General features: G+C 42.5%; 1 protein-coding gene across 4 annotated transcripts in view; it reads right to left on the minus strand.

The window, feature by feature from the left end:
• Nucleotides 1-18425, minus strand: part of CMYA5 (cardiomyopathy associated 5) — a 50070-nt gene that overhangs the window by 13300 nt on the left and 18345 nt on the right. For 2 of the 4 annotated variants that reach the window (XM_082191822.1, XM_082191821.1), the window contains exons 3-9: nt 17473-17568; nt 16163-16396; nt 14212-14234; nt 11442-11560; nt 6119-6268; nt 4566-4712; nt 2991-3138 (exon numbers count right to left, since the gene is read on the minus strand). In XM_082191822.1, coding sequence (XP_082047948.1) covers nt 2991-3138; nt 4566-4712; nt 6119-6268; nt 11442-11560; nt 14212-14234; nt 16163-16396; nt 17473-17568 — 917 coding nt within the window. Of the gene's footprint in view, nt 1-2990; nt 3139-4565; nt 4713-6118; nt 6269-11441; nt 11561-14181; nt 14235-16162; nt 16397-17472; nt 17569-18425 lie in introns of those variants that run through there. The other 2 variants (XR_014212101.1, XM_082191823.1) reach the window with 2 other exon arrangements.

An 18425-nucleotide genomic window follows, 5' to 3' on the forward strand; every position in this document is an offset into this window, starting at 1 on the left:
GCTGATTCAATTCCCCTCTTTCTGTATGAAAGACACAAGGAATTATGCCTTCCATAATTTGCTTTCTTTTATTTAAGGGAAATAAAGAGAAATCAGCCACAAAAATAGCTCTCCTTAGCTTCCCCTCTAGCTAAGCATTCTTTATCATGGACCTCAAGTGACTCTAGAGAGCAAGACTGCTAGGAATTATCCCATTTTCTTTGCTGCTTTTTGCAGCAGGATAGAAACATCAGTCAGAGAAAAAAGCAAGCGTTTGATGTTTGCTATAGACTGGGGTCTCGAACAGGGATGGATGAGTTCCCAACTTTTAGTTCTCTCATTTTTCCAATCTTAAATTCAATTGTCCAGATTTCTGTATCAGTCTGTGATTTCCCCAAGTCCCACATAAGTCATCATGAAAATTCACCATCATTAAAGTGTGCATTTCTCCTCTTGTACACACTTTTGTATGAAAGTTTTCCTAATTGACACATTCTTGCAAACCACCATCTGTAATATAATGCACTTTCCCCTAATAAACATATTACTTGATTGGATAACAGCATCACACAATGCAGAGAAATACAAACTTCATTTTAGTTTGCATATCATTTCGGGAATACGAATCAAATAGGTTTGCATTAAAATGTGAGGCAAACCAAATCTCTCTTCCATCTGTGGACTAGAAATTTGGCAAATACAAATTTCATCAGATAGCTGTTTTTTAGTCCTGTTTCCCCCAGGAGTGTGAATTTGGCAGGTTTGCATTAAAATGTGAACCAAACCCACCCGAATTCTCCCCACCCTGACACTAAAGCGCTATGTTATGGCAACATTTAGATGAGTCTAGTTTGGGACAGCAAGCTACTTGATACAGAGATTTAAAAAACAACAACATGTGATGGAATCTGTTATCAAAGTGCCTTCTGTCCATGTGGGAGTAGGCCTGGTTTCAGGTTGGGCCTTACTCTTCACCCAGGTAACAAATGCTCAGAGGAAGACCGATTTTTAAATCATGTTCCATAACACAAAGCGGTGCTAATGCATCTAAAATTCTACTCAGGTTTCGAGTGCTGCTCTCTTCTTAATTTTGATCACAGGGAGACAAAAGTGTCCTTCAGCAAGTTTTGCTATTGCAAGCTGTTTTGAACAGACAGCTTTCTGTGTCTCCACAAAGCTGTAATAAACACAGCAGATGTGGCAAGACTGAAGAGCTTGTGAACATCACTTCTGTTCTTCAAATGCAATCATGAGCACAAATAGACTGTGTGCTTGAGATAAGAAATCACACTAGAGCTTTCAGTGGCTATTTCATGCAACCAGCACATTTTGTGTACGCACCTTCTGTCTGGGAAAATATGGCTTCTTTAGTGTGGCAGGTCTTTAGAGGAGCTGGAAGGGAGAGCTTTCCCTCTCAAAGAATTACAGAATTGTAGAGTTGGAGGGGTCATCTAGTCAAATGCCCTGCAACTCAGGAATTTTTTTGGCCAATTTGGGGCTCAAACTCATGACATTAAGAGTCTCATGCTCTACTGAGTTTTCCCAGGAGTCAATATCACAGAAAAGTTGCAAAGCTGCTTAACCTGCCCCCCACTCACCCAAATTAAAACAAAATGTGTAACCACTAAATGAATTGCAAAAATAAAATAAAATAAGCTTTTTTGAATCATAGCAGTGCTCTGTCCCTGCCTTCAGCTAATGAATTAATTACCCCAGTCTTTGCTCTGGAGCTCATCCTTCTTTCCCCAGGACAGACACAGCTCCCGGGATTGAGGCCAGTATGCAAATACACATTGCTCCCTTTAACAACTTGCATTTGCCAGCAAAACAAAATGCAAACAAAAAGCAAAAAAACAGGAAGAGAAAATGGTTCTCAGGTCCAAATGAACCATTATGCTAAGTAAACTATAGAGGAGGTGGCACAAGCAAAATGGGAGCCTCCTAACTTATCCTTTTTCAGCTAAGGAATTCATTGATAAGAAGAACATCACCATCCTTCTTCTAGGACTGGGCTCCTAAGCTCAGAGCATGGTACAATTCCCCCTCCATCACCTGGGCATCCCTCCCCCACCTGGTACCTTCCAGATATTTAGGTTTGCAATGCAGCATCAGCACCAGCCAGCTGGGGAAGACCTGGAAGGTGCCAGATTGGGAGAAAGCTGATCTGGTGCATTATTATTTTTTTGCAGGTGGGGAAGACAGCGGAGATCTGCTCAGCATGTTTATTACACTTGTAGCCCACAGGTCCGCCAAGCAGCTCAGGGAAGCATATAGGAGGGATATCCCATTGTCTCTTTATAACAGTCATTCCATCAGTTTAGGGTTGTACACAATGTAGTGGCATATAAAGCAACTGACATTCTTGTTCCACTGGCAAAATGTTTCACCCCAGTGGAGCAGAGCTGCACAAGCGGAATCTGTTACGCACCAAGTTTCCATTGGCACAACCATTATGTTGGATTCCTCTGTTGCAGAACATTAAAACTCACCCATTTGCTAGCGTGAGAGCCCTTGACCTAGCAGACTGAGAAGCTGGGATACATCCACATAGAATCTGAACTGCTGTATCTCTGATACAGGCCCAGAATCATCCACTAAGTGGATAGCAGTTAGGAAGAGTGCTGCAGTTATGCCGGCCTTGCTGTCTTTGCAGATGAACTCAACAGGAAAGAAAGCAGCTTGCATAGGATGTTGGTGCAGATAGGTCAGCCCAAGGCCTCGTACATTTAATCCATTTCTGGAGGGCTTGGACAGGACCCAAGGAAGCCTTTGGGGTTTAGTCTCTAGTAGTTTTGTTCTTTAGCAGCACAAATTAAAGGTATTTCTGATTTTCCGAGTATAATCTCAGAGATTAGCATCTGGCACAAATGTTAATCTCCATGGCAAAGCTGATCTCTCTTAGGAAGATCGAGCCGCACAAAATTATTTCCCCTCAAAATAATCCCAATTCTGGAACATTCCTTTTAGCTTCCAATCCATCCCATCTGCATTTCAGAGCACAGGGGACTGACCTCAGACCTTCTCCTTCAGGAGAATACTGTCTGCAGTACTCGAGCGTGAAAGAGTCTGTTGCTTCTGGGTTACTGGTGCTCCATCGGATGGTGGCGGCGTCCCAACACACACTGCATTCTTCTGCCTTTATTACAGGGGTTGGGGGAGCTGCGAATACAACATCGTGTTAGCTCTGCTACATAGGGATAGCTGCAGTCTTCATACGCTGAAAGGAATGAGCGCATTAGTATTGCTAATATCAAGCTGACGCTCCTCATCAATTTCTTTAAAGTCTTATCCCCCCTTCATATGTTTTCCTTCCTCAAATGGGAATAATACACACAGTGATAAGATCTAGACAAGCTTATTATTACTATTACTATTACTATTGTTATTATTATTATTTATTATTATTATTATTATTATTATTATTATTATTAGGAGAGGCCCTTTGCTTCATTTGCCTTTTTGGAAGGAGGGGGGAATAACAGCTAGCAATTAAAACAATTAAACTAAAAATAAAGCTGAGTGCAATTAGCCTAACTCATGAAGTCTTCAATCCTACACTAGTGGCCTTAGATTAAATGTGTTGCTTGCAGTAACATCAGGAGATTCCCCCTCACCTCCCTGTAATCCTAGGTATTGGGAGGGAGCTAGTTCCCTCAGTACCACAATGTGTGGGAATACACCACCCTTCCACTATGAGAGGGGGAGGTGGGCTTTAAATGTAATAAATTAATTGCTAGCCACCAGGTGTTGAGTAATGTACATGCGGGCAGTACTGCATTTTGTCATGTTTAAAGGTAAAGGGACCCCTGACCATTAGGTCCAGTGGTGGCCGACTCTGGGGTTGCGGTGCTCTTCTCGCTTTATTGGCCAATGGAGCTGGCGTACAGCTTCCGGGTCATGTGGCCAGCATGACTAAGCCACTTCTGGCGAACCAGAGCAGTGCACGGAAACGCCGTTTACCTTCCCGCTGGAGTGGTACCTATTAATCTTCCTGACAGTAAGAGCTGTTCGACAGTGGAATTTGCTGCCAAGGAGTGTGGTGGAGTCTCCTACTTTGGAGGTCTTTAAGCAGAGGCTTGACAACCATATGTCAGGAGTGCTCTGATGGTGTTTCCTGCTTGGCAGGGGGTTGGACTCGATGGCCCTTGTGGTCTCTTCCAACTCTATGATTCTATGATTCTATGATTCTAATCTACTTGCACTTTGACGTGCTTTCGAACTGCTAGGTTGGCAGGAGCAGGGAACGAGCAATGGGAACTCACCCCATTACAGGGATTCGAACCGCCGACCTTCTGATCGGCAAGTCCTAGGCTCTGTGGTTTAACCCACAGCACCACCCGCATCCCTCTTGTCATGTTTAGCTGTATACAAATCATTGGCATCATTGGCATCATCATTGGCATGTATGAACCAGCCCAATATGCATCTCATAAAGACATCCATCTATTTGAAACATCTCCAAGGGCACACTCATATAAAGTTCAATACAGGGCACAGAGGCCACATTCTCCATGCATTCCATTAGACACCCTCTGTATTAAACACAGAAAAACTACAAACACTGGGGAAATTTGCAAGCTACTTACCCGTTCTAAATGTGGATTTGCCACTGGGAAAGCTACATCCTGAGTAGTTCACAGCCATAACCCACACACTATAAGAGTGACCTGGTTCCAAATCTTCCAAAATGCAGTTGCTCTCCTTCACAGTAACGCGGTATTCTTCTACCAAGCCTAGAGCAAGTAAACACACACACACAGGAAAGAAGTCATGAGAATGTCACGGCAGGTCAACAATAACTCACAAGGTGTCAGTGAAATTAACTCTTTATTCAAAGATACAAAACAGCACAGGCCTAGTGAGCGCAGCAACTCCTCCTGCTAGATTTTGCCCCAATAAGGCAGTTGCAAGGACTGAAGGTCCTTGCCTTCCCACCGCTCTCTAAGACTCCTCCCTCCAGGTCCTTTCCAAACAATCTGAGACCACACCACCTTGTTTGTCTCTGCTCTGCCCTCTTCATACCTCTGCAGGTTCTGGAAGACTAGGGGGAAAGGGGCGTTCGGGAGCCAAAATATCCAATTTCCAGGTCGTTCAACAACCAAGGTATGGCTATACTATATTTAGAAACCAGCTCTGCTATTCATAGTATCTAGGGAGGTACAATTCTGTCTAGTTGGTACTATTGTATCTTATTAATATTGTTCCTTAACAGTGTGCACCTTTATACAGAAACAAGTCCTACTTTGTTCAATGGAGCTTATGCTCAGGTAATTGTGCCTAGGATGCAGCCTTAGAGCACTTCGGGGCCAATGATTTTGTCACCTTTATTTTCATTCATTGTCACTATGACCCATGCAATTCCTGTATGTACAGTGGTACCTCGGGTTACATATGCTTCAGGTTACATACGCTTCAGGTTGCAGACTCCGCTAACCCAGAAATAATACCTCGGGTTAAGAACTTTGCTTCAGGATGAGAACAGAAATCGTGCTCCAGCGGCACGGTGGCAGCAGGAGGCCCCATTAGCTAAAGTGGTGCTTCAGGTTAAGAACAGACCTCCAGAACGAATTAAGTACTTAACCCGAGGTACCGCTGTATATTCTTCAGCCTTGGCTTCCTACCCAGCCTTAATAAATGCTGAATTTCTACAACTTCACCCATGCATCCACGCATCCAGATTTTGATGCGGGTTGTCACAAAACTGGACACGTAAGAACGGGAAAACAGCACCTTGAAATGAAGATAGCAAAGTAGCCGTTTTAGCTTCAATAGGGATGCCGCACTTATGTAAGAGACTTACATTAAGATTGCCCTCCAATAAGGAAAGAGGAGGAATGAGAGAATGGGCAGGAAGTGGTGCAATGCAAGACTTGTGACCAAAACAACAGCAAGTTTAATGTGGTCCAAACATTTGCGCAAATAACCCTAGGAACTGGAGCATAAGAAACAAAAGATCACTGATGTAGTGCACATTTTCTGTGGCTGATGAAAACTGCCATTCTAAAACATTCTTAGATGCTATCATATTGCTTTTGTATCATGTCTTTTATTGCTTTTGATTTACTCCTATAATTTGATTCTATAAACTTTTCCCTCTCCAGCTTCTCCAGCTAGCAGAGAGGCACAATCACTCACGCACCACTTTGTTCTTTGTTTCCTGGGCATTCCTCCATACAATAGACCTGGAAAAAATCAATGACATCATCTTCATTCACAGTCCAATACACTGCAATCGATGTGCTTGTAGCTGAGTTTGGATCCTGAGGTTGCAATTTTGGAGTCTGTGGGACTGCAAGAAAATAGGCAATCAGTTATTCATACACCTCTCTGTTTGTTGAGCATTCCAGGCTGCAGTGAGGAATGGATAAATCTGTCAATATGTCTCATTTTTCTAGTTGTATATTCAGTCCTCCACGTTTCCACCATTTGCCATTTTTCTTTAAAAACATTCCTCAGGATAATTCCTTAGCATTGTAGTGCAAAATTCTCTCTAAAAAATATTTTTTTCTATATAGTTTTGAAGCAGAAGTGTATGACTCCTAGAACTGCCCTCCCAGCTGCTCAAGAGTTTGAGCCTTCAACGCACCATATTTTTCGCTCCATAAGATGCACCAGACCATAAGACGCACCTAGTTTTTGGAGGAGGAAAACAAGAAAAAATATATTCTGAATCACAGAAGCCAGAACAGCAAGAGGGATCTGGCTTCTGGGATAGCCGGGTGAAGCCTCTTCAGGGCAGCAGGATGAAGGCTCCCCCTGCCCTCAAGAGGCTGCGTGCGGCTAAGCCAGAAGCCAGGACAGCAGATGAAGGCTCCCCCAAGAGCCACGCTCCCTTTAGAGAGCGCACGGAGCATACGTGTGGCTCTTGGGGGCTTTTCCCCGAGGAGGGAGAAGGGCAGCCTTTCTCCCTTCTCAGGTAAAAGCCCCCAAGAGCCGCACACACGCTCTGCGCGCTCTTTAAAGGGAGCGCTGAGCAGAGCCTCCCGCCTGCATTTGCTCCATATGACGCACACACATTTCCCCTTTCTTTTTAGGAGGGGAAAAGTGTGTCTTATAGAGCTAAAAATATGGTAACTGATCAACACCTTTATGGGGATTTGCGAAAATCTAAAAATGTGTCTATTCCACCTAAGCATGCAGATATTGGGGCTATTGATCCTAACTATGTAGGATGTCTGCATTGAGAGGTTCAAAACCAACATCTCTCAGTATTAAATTACTTCGTCGAACAAAAGAAAATACTCCCTTCCTCTCCTTCCTTGGCAGATTTCCATTTGATGTGAAATGAACATTAAGATCCATATTAAAAAAAAAAAAGTTTTCTGCTTTCGGTTATTTTCTGATGCAATCATGAATTCCTGTGGCACTAACAAAGCACATGCTGACACCAGCAGATTTTCTGTGATTAAGGAAAAGAGCTGCCTGTCATTCAAAACATTCATCTTTCCCATCACCAAACACAAATGAGATTATATTTCCTTATTTACTCAGGCTGGAGACAGAATAATTATTTCAGCGAGCATGAAAGCCTGTTAACTCACCATGGCAATGAAGTAGGTGCTAAAGTAGAGATGGAATATTGTACATCACAACATTGGGGGGTTAGTTTCAACCCTTCCACACCCAATGCCATTTCCCCAACAAATTTCCCTCCAAAAAACCTGCTGTTTGTCCTACTTTGCAAATTTCCATTAAGAAAAGAAGTGCAGGGGGAATAATGTTATACACCTTCTTCAACATTGTGTTTCCCAGCCCCCAGACTGATATTTTTAAAAAATGGATCCCCTGCTATTTAGGTTCACCCCCTTTCTACCATTTGAAGTTAACAAGTTTTTGTGGAGTTAAAAAAATTTACGAAACAGAGATTGAAATCCGGTTATCTCGTTGTCGGAGTTCCGTCAGAATCGCACCAGCAACGTATACACACAGAGGTTTTTTTATTATTATTATTTACTTATTGCAGGAAATTTTGACTGTTTGGCTTTGAGATATTGTGTATGTGTATGTCATTATTATTTTGGCATTGTAAATATCATTTAAGACTCTCAAGTATTAGAAGGTGCTGAGTTTTTTGTATATTACTGTCAATGAAATCACATACAGAGTGATATACTCTGTATTCCTGGGAAAGTGGTATTGAGACTGAAAAATCTGCAAAATCTCTTTGTCTGGAGGCAGTGTCGGAGCAAAAGAAATGAGGGCATACCTCACGAGGTACCAATCCTTCTTGCTAAAACATTTTTGTTGTGGTCCAGTTTCCATCACTGTAGTGGTGGAACATCAGTCCAGGTGAATCAGAGTTTTCACTTAGGCGTGCAAGACAGGCAGTGGAAGAATCAAGATCTAAGCTGGAAGGGTTTCTGATACTCTTGACAGGGACTGGCCCAAATAACAGCTTCCCACACTACTGATTCATCACTAATCGAGAAATCGGGTCCTCCCTTAAAGAGGGAGTATTGCGGTGAAACCTGGACAATCGACACCCTGTGTTGTGGGTGGGTATGACTGGTCAGCTACAATACCTGATTGGTAGGTCCCTCGAAGCTGGGTTCAATCTGGCCAATGGGGCGCAGTCCAAACGGTTCGCGGGACCCTTTTATGCCCATGCATGTGACCCAGTGTGAGAGCCAGTGTGGTGTAGTGGTTAAGAGCGGTAGTCACGTAATCTGGGAAACCGGGTTCGCGTCTCCGCTCCTCCACATGCAGCTGCTGGGTGACCTTGGGCCAGTCACACTTCTGTGAAGTCTCTCAGCCCCACTCACCTCACAGAGTGTTTGTTGTGGGGGAGGAAGGGAAAGGAGAATGTTAGCCGCTTTGAGACTCCTGAAGGGGAGTGAAAGGCGGGATATCAAATCCAAACCCAGAGCTTCCTCTTTCGGTGCATGCATTCGGAACACCCGCCCACCTCTCCCTACTTTTAGGGCTTGTTGCTCTTGACCTTGCTATGCCATCGTGTGTCGTCTGTCATTGGGACAGGGGCATGGCAGGAATTTCCCCCATTTGGCTGATTGGCTGTTGCCATTTGGGTTTTGCCTGCCGCGTAGCAAATTGTCACAACTTGTAAGGTTGCGGATAGGCTCTGGTTCAGGTGATAGGGATGGGAGAACGCTCTCGCCATCCCTATGTGAAGGGTATTCTGTTAAAGGAATCCAGGGACTCGATGATTTGGTCAATGCCTGTGAGGGGGTTGTGTCCATGCCTGAGTCCAGCGGGACATTTGGCTGGTGGACTGAGCCTGTTCCCAGCTTTCCGCTTATCCAGGTGTTCACCCTTGGCTGACCTATGCTGGTGGCCTGGGTCAGGGCTACCTGCGTGTCAAACCAGAGCCTATGCAACCAGTCACTTTATGTAATCAATAAAGTTGTGGCCTAAATTCTGCCAAAAACCAAACCAAAAATTTGAGTCAAGTATGAATTTACATAGGGGGGAGGTTTCTGGGTCTGAACACGCAAATGCAGGAAGTGATTCAGTTCTAAGTACAGGAGGAAGAAGAAGAAGAAGAAGAAGAAGAAGAAGAAGAAGAAGAAGAAGAAGAAGAAGAAGAGTTTGGATTTGATATCCCGCCTTTCACTCCCTTTAAGGAGTCTCAAAGCGGCTAACATTCTCCTTTCCCTTCCTCACCCACAACAAACACTCTGTGAGGTGAGTGGGGCTGAGAGACTTCAGAGAAGTGTGACTGGCCCAAGGTCACCCAGCAGCTGCATGTGGAGGAGCGAAGATGCGAACCCGGTTTCCCAGATTACGAGACTACCGCTCTTAACCACTACACCACAACTGCTGCAGAAAGAGAGGAAGGAAGTTGATGCAGGACTTTATACACGAATCCTTCATCTGGATGGAGTCACCAGGGCTGAATCCACTAAACTGTGTAGTCTTCCACTGTGTTTGTGGGGATGTGTTTGATTCCCTTACAACTCCCATATGTGGTTAATCAACATACACAATTTCTCCAAAATTCTCTTTTAAAAAAGAAAATTGCTTTTCTTGTGTTTTTCAAATGGAAAACACTTGTATATTTTGAGGGAAGGTGTGAGATGAACTAAACAGCTGGCTTCTTGTGAAGAGACATATATTTATACACAGTGTCTCAGCTTTACCTATGGGCAAATAGCAGGCGACCAATTTCTAAAACAGTAATTTGGATGGATTTTGTTGCCGTCGCAAACACAATTTGAAATGGTATCACTTTAAAAAGCTGGTTATACATAGCTGATTTTGGCACCAAAATCTACTTTTCTCAAGAATGACACACACACACTCTCCCAACAAACATAAAATTAGATGCTGGGGGAAAGGTGAAGGAGTGGGTGGCTGCAAATGAGCAGTTCTCAGAATTCATATTTCTTGTTAAAATGCTTTACAAGAAGGCTAATAAAGCAACATCGGTGGGGTGGAAAATTAGTTGCTTTCTGTGTCCCTGAAGAGGAACCAACCTATTAGATATGTAGGACCATGCAAGGGACCTCAAAGGTAATCTGGGTCAACTCCCCGCTACCTCCAAAATGATGCAGGAAATCTCTAGCAAAAGAGAGATCCTTGCCTTCTTCCAAGGCAGGCTTGTTCCATCAGGAAGTTCCTGTCACAGATGCAGCTGCTCAGCACTGCTCAGAACATCAGGATTTGTTTGACTGGAGGAGGGGCAATGTGGGTTTCAGCCCAAGAAGGGACCTGAGGGCAAGGCATGTTGACTCTTCCTGGCCAGAAATAATTACTAAATAAAGAAGTGAGCCATGTATTTGCAGGGGCAATGGTAAAAGGTGGAAACTCCAAGCACAAGGAGAGCTTCCAGGGGAGATGAGCAGGCATGTGGTTGGACGCTGTGTGAACGGGACACTGGGCTTAATAAGCCACTGGCCTCACCCAGCCGGCTGATACGTTAACAAGCTCTCCTTTTTCATATTTCCCCGGAAGCACAACAAGAGGAAGGGCAGCTCACTTGAACTCCTTCTTTGGGCCCTTGCTTATACAGTGGTACCTCGGGTTACATACACTTCAGGTTACAGATGCTTTAGGTTACAGACTCCGTTAACCCAGAAATAGTACATCGGGTTAAGAACTTTGCATCAGGATGAGAACAGAAATCGTTAGCTAAAGTGGTGCTTCAGGTTAAGAACAGTTTCAGGTTAAGAAGGGACCTCTGGAACGAATTAAGTACTTAACCCGAGGTACCACTGTAATGTGCGAAGATGCTCTGCTACAGATGACTGGGGATCATGATTAATCTAGACCTGCAGGTGACTTGTCTTTTCAGCATGAACAAGAAGTGATAGTTGCTCCTTCTCCAGTTTCCTCCTCCATAATCCAAGCACAATCAGGCTTCACTTCAGACTCGGCTGATTACTAATTACATGCAGAAGCCAGCAATGTCACAGTTCCGTTCCTGTGTACATCTCCTCCCTTTTTTATTTTTTAGGTTTCATGCGTTTTCAAGCAATGCACCAAATGTTTGGACAGATTCTTACCAGGCATGTGTTTTAAGGTCTGGTTGCCATTCGCCGAGCCACTTGCAAAATGTTCAAACTGTGAGAAGGCAGGTGGTATCTTTTCCACAGCCAGAATATTCTCCACTGCAGAAAGTAACCTATGCAAAGGGAAATATATACCCATTGAAAGGCATTTCCATAATATGTGTGTAACATCAGCTCATGGTTTGCACTATGTACCTTTGACCCAAGCTCCCCTTTCCTTTCTGTCTTCTGGCAGCAATCAGAATATTGATTATTTCCCCCACTGCATGCAGGAAAAGAGAGCAGGCAAAACAATTGGCGAGCAGCAGAATGAAGACACAGCTGCCCAATTCTCTCCTGCTGCCTCAGAACCATTTAGGGAAAAGATGGATGTCTAGATTCTTACCTCAAAACCCAATTTGGAATTAGACTAACAGGTTGCTCATACTAAACCTCTCTCTTCTTCACAACTACTAAAAGTGCAGGAGCCCTGACCTCTTTTTAATATAACAACAACAACAACAACAACAACAACAACAACAACAACCCTCTTTCCTCTAAGGAGCTTGAAGCAGTGTGCATGGTTCTCCTTCTCCCCATTTTATTCTCACAACAACCCATGAGATAGATTAGGCTGAGACATAGCCCAAGCATGAAAGTCACCCAGTGAATTTCATGCCTGAGTTTGAAATTGAAGATATAGCACTGCCTGGCAGATGCATAACTGCCCAGTTCTGGGGCAGAGTAGTGTTCAGAATTAAAGTTCAATGCAAGCCCCTTAAGAAATGCAGGCGTTCAAATGCACAGACAATATCCTTTGAAGTGTTTCTTGAATGCAATAGAAAATTGACTGTAGCATCCAGGAAGCCGGCTGATTCCAAAGAGATAATGTACAACAGCTGGTGGTGAGTCGCTAACAACCCCCAAAAAAGAAGGAAAAATGAAAGCAAAATGGATTAGAAGTAATTAGCTCTTATTTGCCGAGCTCATTTTAGAGAAGGAGAAAAGAATATATTTTTAACCCTGAGACAGAAGAAACATCCAAAGATTTTTATGCAAAAGATTGGTGCCGCTGAATGCAACTGAATTATTGTTTAAATAGCAAATAGACAGTGGTCTAGTTTGCACCTAATATTAAACCATGGTTTATTAAACAACAGCTTACTGTTATGTGGGAAACCAACCCAGCAGCTTAACTATGGGTTATCAACTATGCTTAAAGATTGCTCATTAACCAAGCTTTATAGCTGATTTATAAAACTTAGCTATTGTCAATTATATTTCAGCATTCAGTGTGAACCCAGAGCTGCTCTTTAACTATGGATTTAAAAAGCCGTCACCATCCAGAAGCTACGGAGCCATGAGTGAAGAACAGGTCTACCTGGCTTGCCTCTCCCTCCTTTAATGGAGGAAGGGAGGCATAAAAGGTATAAGTCATTGTCTGTCCAATGTCTCATCTTTGACTATGGCTTATTGCAGGAGCAGCCAATGTGGTGCATTCCTGATACTTTGGATGACAACCCCCATAATTCCTGACCATTGCACATGCGGGCTGGGGCTAATGGAAACTGGAGTCCACAACTTCTGAGGGGCACAACATTGGCTACCTCTGTTTTATTAACTAAACATGCTTTACTGTTATGTGCTAATGAGGCTAATGAGTTTGCACTTCTTTAAATAATGCAAGTGGGAATTGCAAGAAAAAGTTGCGCTGTGTAAGCCTCACTGTTCCTGTTCAAGGTCCCAGCCAGCCATGATGGTTCATTCACTGTGAGAAGTGAAGCCACAGGGAACCAGGCAGAGGGCCTTTTCAGTAGTGGCACCTGCCCTGTCGAATGCCTTCCCATCAGGTGTCAAACAGGTAAACAACTAGTTGACTTTTAGAAGACATCTGAAGGGAGGTTTTTTATGGTTTGTGTCTTATTGTGTTTTTTATATTTTGTTGGGAGCCACCCAGAGAGGCTGGGGCAACCCAATCTGATGAGCAGCACATAAATTATTATTATTATTATTATTATTATTATTATTATTATTCCCCCATTCCACTATTTTATTTGGCCTTGGAGGTTTTAGTAGTGCATGGGCAAAACAGTATTATCAAATAAGCTTTAAACTGTCTGAAATGCATCCCCCCTCCGCCCCCCAAAACCCTACAGTCTTATCTCTTGCCATACATCATTTCCAAAGTCAAATAAATGGTCCCTGGATTGATATTAATTTTACTATGGGGAGTAGCCCTTCTAAAAACGATCTCAAACTACATGCAGCTTCAATGTAATCCTCTTGGCAAAGGAAGCAGAAATACCAGGACAAGTTCAAAACTCATTGGCCTAGCAGGACTTCACGATAGTCTAAATTTAGCTCAGCCTACCAAAGAGACGCCTAGGATCATTTTCATTAACATTTCATCTAACATTGAAATTAAATCAGCAAAACAGGAACACTCACAAATATTGGCATTTTAACAGAATGCATCTGGAATTTTAAAATGGTTGTGTACAGCAGTGATAAACACCTGCTTTTTAAAAAATCAGCTACATAGATGCTATTGCAGGAAAGACAGAATTGAATAATGCCATATTTATTAGTATTTAAATGATGAATGAGAAAATGCATGCAAATATTTCAAACACTTTCAGCTGCATTACCAAGCACACAATTTCCTCCTTAATATCTGGCGAGGAAATGGCTGCATGCCTTCAGCGGAGCTTGGAAGTATTAAAAAGCATTCAAACATGCCGTTCCTAATACTCACTATAATGCACCAAAACTACATTTCATATACCTTTTATTTATTTCTTCTGATGACTATGGGAAGAAAAGGAACGTTGGAAGGAACAGATTAATGCGTGTCACAATATTATACTGGACATCAAATCCACAAGATCCCCTTCACGGACATATGCCCCAGCTCTGATATTGTACCAGTTCAAACATGCATAACCTTCCTAACCTCTTATGCATTTTGCAGAATCTTGCCCTCCAGAGGTGCAACACCACAGTGATATGCATAATACCTGCACTTGAGACTTTGCAAGCTTCAATAACTTTATAACATGAGTTAAGAGCCCACCATGGATCCCTCAACCGTATTGCATTTCAGATTACTTCCAGTTGTACAAATTAATTAGCAGTGGTATAGTTTCAGAGATGTGGGGGTTCTTCTCCAATGTGCCAGATGTATAGCACAGGGGAGGGGAATATGTATCATCCCAGAGGTCACATTCCCTTCTGGACAACACATATGCAGTAGTACCTCTGTTTTCAATCGTAATCCATTCCGGAAGACCATTCAAGTTCCGAAACCTTCGAAAACCAAAACTCAATAGCCAACAGCTAGGCCTTAGGATTTTGCACTCAGCAGAAGCCGCGTTTCTTGTTCAACTTCTGAGGCATATTCGAAAACCAAAGCATTTACTTCCAGGTTTATGGCGTTCGAGTTCCGAAACGTTTGTCAACAGAGACGTTCAAAAACCGAGGTACCACTGTACCAGTGGCGGGTGGGCAGGAAATGTAAAGGTTGCCTTGGTACAACAGGCTACTTTCACTTTCTACACACAATCTCACGATATTATAATCTAATTACTTATGTTGCTCATAGCTCAAATTCTGCCTGTGAGTTCATCATTCTATAGCATTTCTTTAAATAATCTGAAAATGGCATCCATTCTTCCATAAAACACTCATCATTAGATTCTCTTAATTTTGCTGTTAATTTTGATTGCTCTACATAGTCCATTATCTACCTTATCCATGAAAAAAGTGCTTTCTTTGTGGCAGCAATCTTGCATGGTGCCGCAAATTGTGCATTTTGGGATGCCATGCCTGGGAAAAAACAGTGTGATCCGATCTCTCGTGGGTGACATGACTTGTGCAGGAGTGTGGTCCCAGAAGCTGGCACCCCAGTTTTAGTCCACTTTCTATTGGAGGTTATGGCATCGTTCAGAAAGTCTACTGCAGGCATAGGCAAACCCGGCCCTCCAGATGTTTTGGGACTACAACTCCCATGATTCCTAGCTAGCAGGACCAGTGGTCAGGGATGATGGGAATTGTGGTCCCAAAACATCTGGAGGGCTGAGTTTGTCTATGCCTAGTCTACTGTGCTAAATATTCATATTGATTTTGAATTGTATGGAATTCTATTCTTTAATTCTATGGTATAAAAACTGTGATGCGATAAAAGAAATAAAAGAAGCAACAAAAATATAATAAAAGATCATCCAGCATCTAGCATAGCACATTTTGACTGATACAACAAGCAGAAAAACCATTTAAGCGGTCTGCTGAGACCCCCGACAATTTTCAAGAGATCCGTGGGGGGAAGGGCACTGAACTAGGGTCACTACCTTAGAGCCCAACAGCACAATCCCATTTTTGTGATTCTCTTCCTCAGTGGGCCTTACTAAGTGGTAAGTGCACAGAATTGGAACCTGACAGTGGATTCCTATGTGCCTTTACTCAGGAGTAAGTTCTGCTGTGTTCCATAGGGCTTACTCTTAGGTAGGGATTGAAGCCTAAGCCTCTATAGTCTCCCAGGTAAGTGTGTATATAGGTTTGCAGCCTATAATTTCTATCCCAGTTATGTGATGGGTCTATGAGTATTTGCACGTAGATTTAGAACAAATGGACACAGATTCTATTCCTTTGTTATGTAGGTAGGAATATAGCCTGTGTATATATATTTTTTCAGCACAATGCACAATTTTTATCAGCATTAAGTGTAATTTTATACTCACACTTAGGAAAACAAAATCATCCATTTCTTCAGTTTCCTTTAAGATCGCCTCCAACGTGTCCTTTGCTGTATCAATGTATTCTTGAAAATTAACCATCTGTTCATAAAGATAGTCCATTTTTGCATTCTTTACTTCCTCAAAGCTCTGCTGCTTTCTGTCATGGTGCCCTATCACAGTCTTGATGATGCTTTCATTTTGCTCATCCAAAAGCTGCTCCTTTTCCTTACAGTTTTCCTAGAGGTTAAAACAAAAAATTCCAGATGTTGGAAAAAAATAAAATTCATTGGTGAATTTTTCTCCTGAGCACTGGAGATTTCAGGGCCACTTCTCCCTGCTTAGATTGTTCAGTGGTGACTAGCAACAGCTTTCCATGGGGTTCACAAAGAGGGTCTCTTTTAGTTCAGCCCAGAGACTATAGACGATTGAAAGGGAAATCACACAGTGATGTCAGGTGATTGACAAGTGAGTAGGTCTCGGGGACTAGGCAGGACTGGGAAGATCTGTGTCTGAGACCTGGGAGAGCGTGCTGCCAGACAATGTAGAACTAATGGTCTGATTCAGAAAAGTTGAACTAATGGTCTGAGAAAGAAAGAAAGAAAGAAAGAAAGAAAGAAAGAAAGAAAGAAAGAAAGAAAGAAAAGGAGGTGGCAAAGTGAGAGCGTGATGGGGAGAGGAGAGGAAGGGCATGACAGAATCCGAAAAGTGGTGTGGTTAAAAATAAGGGAGAAAAAAAGGGTGGCCACACTCACTTTCAGTTCCTGCCCTGCCCACTGCTGTCATGTAGCTCTCAAGAGATTAGACCTGAGGGAACGAAAGGCTTGGCAGGAGAGAGAAAAACCACCCACCCTTGGGCTAAAAGATTGATGGTTGACTTGAACCCTTCAGTAGTTCTATCTATTTATTTGAAAACTGCTTAATATTTTAAAAATCTCTAAGTGATATATAACATAAAAACAATAAGCAATATCACTAATACCAATACAGAATCTAAAAACAGTAGCATAAAGCCACAGAAATGCAAAGGAAATCAGAAATTCAGAGGATTCCGTGAAATAATTTGAACTGAGTTTGTCTCTTTGACAACCAGCTTCCGAAAGGCAGAAGGATGGAATGTTTCATACAAAGCTGGAATGAGTTTTGTGTCCATTGCATGCTGTTAAAAGTCACCTCTTCCATAGAAAGAAAATGTTATGTTCATATCGTGGCCCATCCAGTTGAATGATTGTTTTTTTAAAAATTATCAACAAAAATAAATTCTCAACAAATAAATTCTCAACAAATGAGAAGGAAGGCAGATGCCACACACTTACCTCGAGAGAATTAAACAGAGCCTCAATCTCACTGACAAACCCCTCGATCTTCAAAGATCTTTCTTGCAAAACATCTAGGAATCCATCCAATTGGCTCTGAAATATTAAAGTTTCACAACCATCTAAATAAAGTGGTCAGGAAGTTGCGAGATGGTGCTATTATATTTTACATAAAAACTAGACCAAAACAAAATGTTTAATCTCAAAATGCATCTTATGGCTCAGTGCTTTATTGATATACTGCAAGGATCAGGCCCATTGTCCTGGTAGCATCCCACTGACAATAATTTCCCAAATCCCCACCTCTGGGGATCACTGTCCCCAGAGGGGTCTCGGGGACACTTGGCGAGGTTGTACTAGAACAAAAACCACACTGCAGGATAAGGAAAATTATACAAATGAGTGTGATGATTTTAAGCCAGGCAATAAGTAGCACAAAAGATTAAATAAATTGGAAGGCACTATGGGGGTTTCTTCATTTTTCCTTTCTTTATGCAGCTTGAAAATTTTCATAGATTTGAGCAGTAAACTGATTAATCCACTAAAACTTTAGTTGATGAATTAATTGTCATTAGAGGGGTGAGACTGACAGGCAGACTTTACAGAAAAAACCTTGGCTTTGGGATATTACTTAGATAGGGAATGGAAAATAAACGATTAAAGATGGCCTCTCCTTCTAGCAACAGGAGATTGTTAATTCAATGATGAAGCCATATCCTTCAAAAGGCACTCAGGCTGAAGCTTGGGCAATACACAGTTTTTAATAAATGGAATCAATTAAGCAAGCAGTTCACTTAAGAACATAAGGTGAGACCTGCTAGATCGGTTCAAAGGCCCCCCCAGAAGCACCCTGCTCTTACCACATGCCCATGGGAAGCCCAAACGTGGAATCTCAGCTACAACGGCACTCTTCCCACTTGCATACCTGCCAAGTGCCCCAGAAAAAACGGGAC

The sequence above is a fragment of the Podarcis vaucheri genome, assembly GCF_965113315.1.
Source record: "Podarcis vaucheri genome assembly, chromosome: 11".
Taxonomy (NCBI): domain Eukaryota; kingdom Metazoa; phylum Chordata; class Lepidosauria; order Squamata; family Lacertidae; genus Podarcis; species Podarcis vaucheri.